Genomic DNA, 11107 nt, shown 5'->3' on the forward strand with positions numbered 1-11107 from the left:
GCCCGCTCTCCCATTGTACTGGCTGGGCGGAGAGCAGGGCAAGAGGAACGCGGTGGTGGTGACGAAGCCCCGCTGCAAGCATTGCCACAACACGCCCACGCTGATGGCCAATGCTGGCTGTCTCTGCACCCGTGTTACCACATCAGCAGAAACATTCCACAGCCAGGCAGGTTCCCATGGCTGCATTCAGCCACGAAACAGGCAGGTGTCAATACGGAGAGTACCTTGGGGGTTGCAGATTGAAGAAAGTCTTTATACACAATAAAACTAAGATATTCAGAAGATAATTGGAAAAGATTGTGTCATGTAGCGTCAAAAGAGGCTTCCTAACTTTCCAAACAAAACCCATCCTTGTAAAAGCAGGACTCAGAACAAAGCAAAACGAACGTTAATTTATTTTCCTGATGCAAAATGATGCTATGTGCAAAGACAACCACTCCCACAGATGCGAGAACAAAGGGATTTCTGCTTTACACACTCATGTATTTTTAGTCCATGGGACAGAACGGACTGAAAATTCAAAACTCAGATTTTCTACCTCCCTTCTCCACTGTAACCCTTTGGGCAAGCTGCTGCACTTATGGTGCCCTTGTTCACTTGTCTGCTTTGACTACGAGCGTTTCAGAGCTTTACATGGCCAGCACTGATGAAACTCTGCCCTGCCATCTTATAAATTAGTGTTTCAAGGCAATATTGTAATAAAAAAAAAACCCTCTCAAAGACGACCAAGGTAGGTTTATAGTTAGAAGAGAAGATCAAATTACTGCAACCTGGAATCAGTTTCTGTGATTGTCCGTAGAACTACAGAACATATTTTGCAAACAGCCTGTGTGAAATGATATCTAACTGCTTTAAAAAGGCATGAGGCTCCTGAAACAACTGGAGGATATACAGAAGAAAAGAACTTTTAGATAATGATAATGCGTTATAATCTTCTTCCCCTGAAGGCAGAGGCTAAAGAAAAATCTGTCTGAGACTGTCTGAAATGAACTTGCTACGCTCTTGATCAGTCATGCAAACAAGCAGCAATTTCTCCCAGCAATTAGCTTTCTCAGTGCACATTCTATTAGACTGGACAGGCAGACAGAGCAGAGCGGCCGGCTAATTCGAGCCTTCACAGCGATAGTCACTGGGACTCCACGATCATTTGCGGGGGATTAAGCCAGCCTCTGCAGTCAAGGCTCCAAGCTGAGCGCATCCCCAGCACCCGTACAGTAAAAACCAACTAAGGTTTTCTTGTCGCTCAGTGGAATTCCAATCTTGGCCACTTCAAGTGACGTTAGACTCCAGCCTGTAGCAATAGCGACTCCTCGCCTCGTGTGCACGTGGATGAAGAAGTGACTGTAGATCCTTCAACAACCCGAGTTCTGGAGCCGTGCTTGGAAGTGCAGCAGGAAAAAGTGTTTTGCAATACTATGAGTAGCTCCTGGGATTTTAAACATCTAAATTTACATTTATTAATGCTTACGCTTAGCAATAAAGGGTCTTCAGTAAGACATTACTGGATATTCCAACAAGTTAGAAAGCTTTGAGTTTAATTTTTTTAAAAAACAAACCCTGTTTGATCATCAGCTATTGCAAAAAACTAATTCTGGCCACAAAACACTCATGATATAAATACTAGTGTGTTTAACAACTCAGTGAAGGGAGTTACAACCACTTCAAGAAAAGACGAGGCTAGAAAGGCCCCGATAACAAGATAATGTAACACGGCTTTTTCAGAAGATGATAAAAAGTGGTCCAACAGCAAATGAAATACTCTTACCTTTGGAACATGAGGGTTAAATTCCACAGCCCTGTGAATCGCTTCCACAGCATTAATTTCTGCTGTACTAAGTCCTCTTTTGGAGGCAGTTTCTGGGGAGAACCTGAAGGGAAATATTCATGTTGAACAAAAGGAATAAATAATAAGTGCTAACCAGGTCTCTATTTGCATTGTGAGCTTGGAGTTCATTAAAAACTGGCAGATTTATCAACAAAGAAAAATCCTTCTAGGAGACAAACATTCACACTGGTTTAGGTATCCTGCCTGCCATCCACACCCACGTGGCAAAGTGACGTTTCACTTTCTGAACCTCCATGTCCATCACGTAAGGCGATGGAGCGCCCAGTCTTTCACACGGTTGTTACAGCGTCACCTGCTCGGAGGTGAGGCTGCAATCAGCCGTGCCAACAGGCCAGAACAGCCGTGAAACACCAGCATGAACCACCACAAATAGCCCGCACCCAACAAAACAAGAACTGCTGAACTTCACAAGCAAGACACAGGAGGCAAACGTATACAAAAGCACATGTGTGTACATGGGCTCTTGAAAAGCACCTTCACCGGTACTGACTTCATGGATGCTTAAAAGAAACGTTAAATTATACTTAACTACACACGTCAATACACTTAACTTGCCTTTAGAAATAACTGCTACATATTGGATTTAAACCTTTTCAATTCCTGTTTTACAGCACGCCCCAAGACAGGCAGAACCCACTGCCTCAGACATCCTGGCTTACCTTTCTGAAACGGCTCTGGCTTTTAACAGCGCTGCTGTGTAACATATTGCTGCTGATTTTGGAAGACTGATATCTGTGATAAAATAAAATAATTAAGCTGTAAGATTCTATGGCAAGATAAACATTTTAAACCCACATCCTTTGAGGGTGAATATTTTTACTTGATTACACCAGACAACGAATGGAACATCTGGAGCATTTCAACCACGGCAACCCATTTTAATATCTTTGGAGTGTCTTCTCTCTGGTCACCACTCAGCCTCAGATTAAAAACTCTTAGAGTTGTAGTTAGGTGGTAAAGAGTAATTTGTTCTTCTAAGCGTACCAAGACATTGAAACTGAATTCAAAGCAAAATACAAGTATAAATACACACTTCAGAACAGCGTAGTTTTCCTGCACTAACCCACGAAGGTTTAAAATACACTTCTGATCTTTACCTAATTTTGCAACTGTACATTTACACAGGGTTTTACATAACACTGAGAGACTGACGAGAAGTTGACCAAAAAATTACATTACAGACAGGCAGATAAATGTCAATGAAAATGCATTTTCCATTCTTCTCCAGTTCAATGGGGAAAAATTCTTTTAGCTGTAGGTTTTGTAGAATATCTGAAGCCAAGTTTGAGCTGACAATTACAGATTAGGAGGTTAGCACTCCACAGTACAAGTTTACTTTAAAAGCAGACAAAGTCTGGGGTCTAATTCCCAAGTACCATGTTGTGTATAGTCAGATGGCTGTTGCTTTTTTTGTAAATCCCATCCTGGGCTTGTCCATCACTTACTAGAAGTCTGGCTGTCGTGTCAAGAAAAACACAGGGGTGCTACAGGGAGTCTGAAGCTCATACTCATTTTTTCCAGATGTTTAGGAAAAAAAAATCAGCAATGCTTTCTTAAGAAAGTGTTGCAATTCCTGATGCTAACATAAAGAAGCACCAGGAAAAGAGCCAACGGTTTTGTTAAATTAATAAGAAACCATGCAGAAGATCGTGGACAGTCAAGTAACAGGAACAGGCTGCTAGGGTGGCCATGCACAAGGGGGGTAGGATTTGGGCACAAATGTCATACTCTTGATTCCCTGAAGGAATAAAGAACAGAGACAGAAGAGAGAACGTACTGACTTTGCAAGAGCAGGGAACGATTGCCACAAAACACTGCTATTTCCCTCCCTTGCGAAGGCAATTGAAGGGGCAGCTCTGGCAGCAGCACTGTGTACACTAAGGATGGGGGCATTACCTCGGTGACAAAACTGAGGATAGTAAGAAAGTAAGTGTATATTTTATTAACCTTCGTCTAGTCTTGCACAACCCCTGGAATGTGCTAGCTGTGATGGGAAGCACAAGCAAACAACTTCGGTCCTTCAAGGGACCGAAGCCTGCACACCACTAATCTCTGGCGAGCAGCACGCTCGGTGAGTAACCAGTGAGTAACCTCCATGTTACAGAATCGTGAGGCCAAGCTTGGAAGATGACAGAAGGGAAAACTACCTTTTCAGCTTGTTTACATCAGCTATTCAGGGGAGCCTGTGCTGACTGAAAAAGGCTGATGAATTTAGGCATACCCAGGGATGTAGAAGAGATTTAAAAATTAAAATCATCCTTGAACTGAAGCAAAGCAAGCTCCAAGATTTCTTGACGGATTAGGAGTAACTTAAAAACATGGAAAGTACTCTGTATGCAATTTAGCTTGCCTAAATTTGACCTCATCACTCAAAAAAAAAAACCTGACTTGCGCTCTGGAAGCATCTATTTGCTGCTGACAAAGAGAATCTGGTTGACTTGCTGGGATTGTGGGTAGACGCCTGCTTTTGGACAGGCTCACCCTGCCCACCTCACCAAAACACCCCATTTCCCACCAGGCACCACATACCATCATACTTCGCCAAAACTGCCTGGACATCTGCGTAAGCCTGTAACTCCAGCAGTGCCTCCAGGAGGTTTTCATGAATATTCAGCATGCTGAGAAGTGGAAACTCTTTCATCAGCTGCAAATCAGTGAAGAGAAATAAATTAAGCACATATAGAACTGCACTTGAATCCCCGAAATACTTAACAGAAAGCAGTCCAGTAACTTCAGCTGCTTCAATGTTCTGTTCTTCCTCAGTGTTAGAAATTGGCACATAAGCAGCATGAAAAGAATTGCATCATTTCTACCTTGCTTTGTCCTGTATTCACCTACAGGAAAGAAAAGTGAGGTTCATAGCACACACTCTCAGCCCGGATTTGCGCAACTCCCACAGTAAGTTGTTTGGTCAGGAATATTTTCCTACAAAACAAGAACTCATGATACACCTTGGACAAGTGGAAGAAAAATTATGATGAAGCCTGAAGTTGGCTATTTTGACAAATTAAGTTGCCAGGTCACACATGAAGCTGGACAGCAGCACCGTGAACATAGAGCATCATATAATATAAAAATGTGAAACCTACATGTAGGAACCAAAAAAAAACCTGCTCTCAAAAAAAAAAATCGCAAGTCATGGTGTGCAGAAAATCATTGGTTTGGACAATGTAGCTGAAAACAACACTTGCTCACTTATTTTGACTTACGTCTCTCATCATTTTTACTGCTTCTCGTATTCTTCCAAGTTTTCTTGCACACATCGCTAGTCTCCTTTTCACATATACCAACACATTGGTGTCTCTCCCTGATTACAAAGACAAAACAAATCAGTCTATCAATTTCAATCCTTCCCTCTCAAAAAACCCAGAACCACCAAAAACCCCGCCACCCTTTTCCTAGCAGTACAAACTGCCTCACTGAGCTGGGAATCAGACTAGAGACACTAACTCTACATTGTACATTTCTGCTCACGCAAAACCAAGTGTGTACATGACTCAGGAGTCCTTACTCAGCTGAGCTTCGTGCTGGGGACTTTGGGAATGGCAGTTCTGAGACTTTCTGTAAATCATTTCTCCAGCTTTCAGAGCCTGCTTGAAATACTTCTCAGCATCCGCAATAGTTGTTGCTTCTTCCTCAGCCAGGAGGACATACGCAGTGGCACAACTGGAACGAGGGAAAAAAAACCTCTAATTATTCTGAGGGACAAAGTTTAGTGCTTTCTGAGTAAGCGTTAAAAGCATTAGAAAGGGGCAGTTTTCACTGGTGTTTAATATCTAAGCACTGACAACGTTAAAATACCAAAATATTGACTTGAGTTCAAATGGTGAGTGTCAGGAAAACAGAAACCTTTTCCATTTACCGAAAACACACACACATTTGGAGAAAGAAAGAATTGTAGCAGCAATTTTCCTTGCAATATTAAAAATGGTCTGGTAATTGTCTGGAGAGGTCTTTGCGTTTGCTTTGCTTTTTCAAAACCAGGAGGTAGGTGTTTTACACAAAACCACCAAGACTACTTTACAAAACGGATCAGAAGTGTGTGAAACGTTTTGCCTTGTGTTGTAAGAGCATTTCCCAATCCCTTACAGCAGAGGCACCTGTAACTCCAAACACAGTATGACCACATTGCCTTCTACAACACCTGTACAACCTCACATCCAGTTTAGACTTTCCATATTTGAAGGAGATTTCTCATTTGTTATTGCTTCTGATAACAGAGATTCTAAAAAATATAACAGTTCAATACTTCAGCGCAACCAGCAGCCTCGTGCTGTTCTCACAGTCACAGAAGTCCCTCTTAAGCTATTCAGAACGTTGTTAGTACATAATTAGAACAAGCAACTGAGTGTGCTCAGTAGTGCTCCACTTCACCTTTCAGACTAAAAATACAGCGATTGAATTTATACTCTCAACTTACTCATTGTTCAGCTCTAAAGCTTGATACGCTGCTTTGATCCGGGCTTGAGGGTTTCTCTCTCGCCACGCCTTCTGCATAACTGTGCAAAAACATGGAAAGGCTGGTGAGGGACAGACAACGGTGAAGCACCGGGAGCCAGTGCAGCCAACGCTGCTGCTCACGCCTCAGCTCTCCGTTAACACTCGCTCCCACTCTGCAAATTCCCATTTGCTGTATGACTGTCACAGAGAAGAGTAAAAAAGTGTTTTCATTCCAGCACAAGCTCCTACCACAAGCAGCAGAACCCTGTGGCTTCTCCCTATGCCCCAAATTTCATGTCAGAAAGCAACCCCAGCAGGGAGGTTCTTCACTGGCCATTTCAGAACTCCTCCACGGAGAAGCACAGACAGCTCCCAGATGTACAATTTCCACATTGCTACAGATTTTTGGAAACATTTCCCAAGACTTGTTGAAAGCTTGGCAGGAGCAATTGTTAAACACGAGTTCTTGCACAGACCTGCACAGAATTTTAATTTCAGCTTTCAAACAGAACTTCAAAGAGCAGTGATAGAGTAAGCTGTGTCTTGCACAGGTATCGTATTATGCCTAAGTATCTAGACAACAACCAGATCAGGAAGGGTTAAACGGTTTCTTTTTAAATTTACAAAGCGCATTTGAGTGGCATAACCCGGCAAAGCCAATTCCAGTTATACCTCAGTAATGTATCACCTTATTCAGAAAAGTCCTAGGAGACAATTATGAAGGGTGCAATCTATCTATTCAAAAGGGTTGCTCGAATCACAACTTGAACTCCAGCTCACGGCCAAGGACAAACAAAAACTCATTGCACCGGCTCTAACCCGTCCCCCTCCGCACTTCCATTAGGGAAAAGTGGAAAACCCAAACTGAAAACCAACTTCTAGCAAAAGAAAGAACAACCTACACGGAGCTACCATCTTCTACGCAGAACTAGGAGCTTTCACACTGCAGAGCAGTTCTGAAAGAACTCCAAAACCTCGCGGTCCTGCGTTACGTATCTGGCCTATCTCAAGCACGATAAGAAAACTGAAGACTCTGTAAGTGTTTCTTTTGGAAGAAAACCTCCTGCTGTCCAGCAAGAATAACGTGGAAAAATGTTTGAGTTTTCTTTTGGAAACAAAATATTAGTCTTGGCTTAGCAAGCGAGACAATACACTCCATTTTGTGAAACAAAAACACTCCGTTCCTGTCCAGCCTGTCACGGCCAGCTGACAGGTGACGCTTCCGGGATGTGACAAACTGACAGGGGTTTGCACCCTGGCTGACGATAACCAGGGAGGACGTTTTCTGCACTGAATACATGGAACACCATGAAAATCCGGGACTGCACTGTTCATTACTGGGTTTAACTGAGACCACATCTCTGGCTGTGGAGGACAAACCCAGTTTCAGTATTGGTTGTTAATTGCTTGAGAAGTAAGAGATCTTGAAACATGTCAGGATGCTGACAGCCTTAAAGTTCTCAGAGAAAGCTCCAGGTAAAAAAAAACATCTTTTCCCTAAATACATCTATTAAACCTCTTCAGCAGTTGAGAAAGGCTCTCGCTTCACAAACAGTTGAAACAATGGCTTGGGCTATCCTGAAGGATATGAAAAACACCCACTTCACGCTCCCCAACAGTTCTGTACCTCATGCCCACGACAGCGGTACCTGTGTCTGAGGGCCGAAGGGTGTCTGTATCGCAGGTGAAAAAGTTCTGATGATCTTGAGCAGACAAATTCATGTCATAGTACGTAAGAGGCTCTTTCCCGGTCACCCACATGTACCTTTAACAGGAGAAATCTCAGTAAGAGGCACTCTGAGTAGACATCTCCGCCGATACCCTGGGGGTATGTGATGTGCCGAACAACCGAAGCCAGCACAGAAACATTTTTGTCATTTATTTAAAAGACTGGAGCTTCTAACCCAAACTTTCAAGTACTGCCATTCACTAACCTTTGCAGGTTGTAAAGTTCTAAACAACCTGGGAACTGGCATAGGAAGCAGCTTTTCCTATGAATTAACACAGGGACACTTACAGCCAGCTGTATCAGTTTAACACAAGAGGATCTAGATTTAGAACCACTGTCTCAACCTCTGAATAAAGCTTTTCTCCTCCTTTACTCTCAAAAAATCTGATGATCTTACAGTAACATCTGCATTCTCAATGCTGAAACCACCAAAGCTTGGACAGGTGCCTTTTAAACACGGGACTGGCGTCAGCCCCCACCACCACCTCACTGTCCCAGCTGTCCCCTGGTATCACTGTGCCAGCATTGTGAAGTCATACGTGCGCCCCTGACTCGTGAAAAATACATACTGGAAAGTAAGGTAAGAAATACCTGCTATACTCTGCCCCTCTAAACAGATTGAGAGGATTTCGCCACACTTTGCACTCTGGAAAAAAAGAAAAGTTCTTTCTGAATTAAGAGCACGGGAAATACCACCCTGACTTTAAAATGCAGAAATGCAAATGCAGTTTTACTTTCAAAAGCTGCTTAGATTTTATTATCACACAGTCTGAGCACGATCGTATGATCTTCTTCATAAACTTCTGCTATCCCAGGAGTATTTTCGCTTCCTAGCACTGCTGGGTTATAAAAGCACATGGTGGAAGGATCAGTCATTTGCACCCGTGCAATGTTTATCTTGCACATAATTTGGAACAGTTAATAACTGATGTTACTGAACCCGTTTTATCTAAATAATAATTTTAATAATGAATGGTTCAGATCAAAATTACATGATTATTGTTTAGTTTATTTTTAGCACTATTAATAAAATGCACTGTTAAGATGTAGGGCACTCTCCAGTTCCCACAATCTCTAATGCAGAGTCAAAGCCATTCAGAACTCAGTTTGTGTGAACCAGCCACCTTGGAGCGCAAAGAAAACTGCTGGGACAGAGGAACCCGGCACCCACACGCAGCCAGCACTCACCTGGCATGTTCTGCCGGCTCGCCTCGCTCTCTCCAGCAGAGAATGCTGCTGGGGCCGGAGGGTTGTTCTCGGCACCACCAATGAGGGGCCTCAGATGACTCACAGAAACCTGCTCGATGAAAGACGTCCCATATTTTCGGAAGTGCCACCACTCAAACACCTGTCACAGCAGAAAAAAAGCACCAGGGATTTCCTCACGTGACACCATTCCACATAAATGTCAGAGGTGAAGAGCCAGTTCTCCAGAGCTAGTGCATCCCCTTGCGAACACCTACAGATGGAACTTATCTAGGTACAAATCAACACTAATTATCTGTTTTGGCCTGTCTTGTCATGCAGATCACCCACATAATGAGAAAGACTGAAAAAAAGGGTAAAATTTTAGTCAAACATTCATACCTCCCTCCCCATCACGAGGATAACTTGCAAACCCTTTCAAAAAGTGCCTGGATAGGGAAACTGCAGGAACCTCACCACAGGTGGTGTTCTTTTGCCTTCTGCTAAATAGGTTTAATTGGTGAGAAGAGACATTTTCTTCAGCTTTTAATACTGACAACAAAGATTAACTGACAAGTTTTGCATGTAGTGCCACAGCCTGCAGCAAGGCCAGACAATCTTCCCTGCAGAAACCGCTGTGCCAGCAGACTCGCCGCACCAGTGTGCCCCAGTCACTTTGTGCACAGCCTCCGTGCCCACACATGCTGCCGTCCAAAGAGGAGCTGAATTACGGGCTCGTTTTCACATCAAAGCTGATAAAGGCAGTTATATAGTGACATATGCACAAAAGCTCCCCAAAAATTCCTGGGGGAAGCTGAAGAGAGAGCAGCCTCAGTGTTTGCTTTACTCAGAGAGGTCTGCAGGGTTTGCAGGTCCAGTCTGCATTTTTAGTGTATCCACCTGTACATAAACTACGGACATGAACCTCCTTAAAATAACCTGAGTTTCTAAACCAGGTACAAGTTATTTCCCTTAGATTCACCCCAATGTACAACACACATATCAAGAGCATCTACAACACATCAGAGATTCTAGACAAGAGCCTTTCCGGTACAAAGGCACCCTCTAGAGTCTGATAAAAAAAAGCCAATCGCCTTTGCCCCTAACGACAGCACCTTGGAGGTGCTGAAGGTGTGTGAAAAAAAAAAAAAAAAGCTGACTACTCACAAATATCAGTCCAGATATAAAAGACGAAGTCACTGTAAGGGCAAAGTAGAATTTTGGGGTCAAAGTGCTTAAGAACACAGTCACTGTTAAAAGAAAGAGAAACAAACACTTAACGAGCAGAACTGAAAAACACAAATAGCTTTTTATTAAACAATGCCAACTATTACGCAAATATCTAATACAATACAGCCCTGGTAACTTTACAGACAACGCTTCCTTGTTACAGAATCCTTTCCACACATAATTTTCTGTTCGTAACCGTCTGTGGCAGTGAGTGAGGTTATACACTCAGTCAGAAAAGTGCAGTGCAAGTTCTTAGACAAAGCAGCTGCAGTTTTAACCGTATCACAGCTGGTGGACCACAACAAGCCAAATTAATGAATTATTTCATTTTAATCTAAAGCAGAGATGCACCGTTTTAACGTAAGTTTCTCTTCATTGTTAAGAATGCGCATTTTCCTCTCCCTTCCTGGTCTTTACAGAGCAAGGCAGAGGATGCAGCTTTCCAGTGCTACTCTGCTGGTGGTTTTGACCCAACTGCCGATCAGCTTCTTCACTTGCCACCAGCCCGGGCTGGGAGGGAGCTGGCCAAGGGCAGCCCGGCCTGGCAGGACAGCGAGCTGGCCTGCTGCAGGCTCACCCCCGGGCGGGTGACAAGCGGAGTGACGGAGTGCGAGCCGGGGGACAGCCGGAGGGCACCCGCATACCCCGGGGCACTCGGGCGGCACCACGAGAGCCCC

At 43.5% G+C, this 11107-nt stretch overlaps 1 protein-coding gene across 1 annotated transcript in view; it reads right to left on the reverse strand.

Moving 5' to 3' along the window:
- The window catches only part of LOC104496052 (suppressor of tumorigenicity 7 protein-like), a gene marked incomplete at its 5' end in the record, with an annotated part of 18434 nt that extends 7984 nt beyond the window's left edge, over nucleotides 1-10450 (reverse strand). Inside the window, 10 exons of the mRNA XM_010139118.1 lie at nucleotides 1766-1868; nucleotides 2506-2578; nucleotides 4376-4490; nucleotides 5056-5153; nucleotides 5358-5512; nucleotides 6267-6345; nucleotides 7936-8051; nucleotides 8607-8661; nucleotides 9204-9363; nucleotides 10368-10450. Of these exons, the coding sequence (XP_010137420.1) occupies nucleotides 1766-1868; nucleotides 2506-2578; nucleotides 4376-4490; nucleotides 5056-5153; nucleotides 5358-5512; nucleotides 6267-6345; nucleotides 7936-8051; nucleotides 8607-8661; nucleotides 9204-9363; nucleotides 10368-10450 (1037 nt within the window). The remainder of the gene's footprint in view (nucleotides 1-1765; nucleotides 1869-2505; nucleotides 2579-4375; nucleotides 4491-5055; nucleotides 5154-5357; nucleotides 5513-6266; nucleotides 6346-7935; nucleotides 8052-8606; nucleotides 8662-9203; nucleotides 9364-10367) is intronic.
- Between the last annotated feature and the right edge of the window lie 657 nt (nucleotides 10451-11107).

This window comes from Buceros rhinoceros, unplaced genomic scaffold (assembly GCF_000710305.1).
Source record: "Buceros rhinoceros silvestris isolate BGI_N320 unplaced genomic scaffold, ASM71030v1 scaffold35256, whole genome shotgun sequence".
In the NCBI taxonomy this organism is placed as follows: Eukaryota; Metazoa; Chordata; class Aves; order Bucerotiformes; family Bucerotidae; genus Buceros; species Buceros rhinoceros.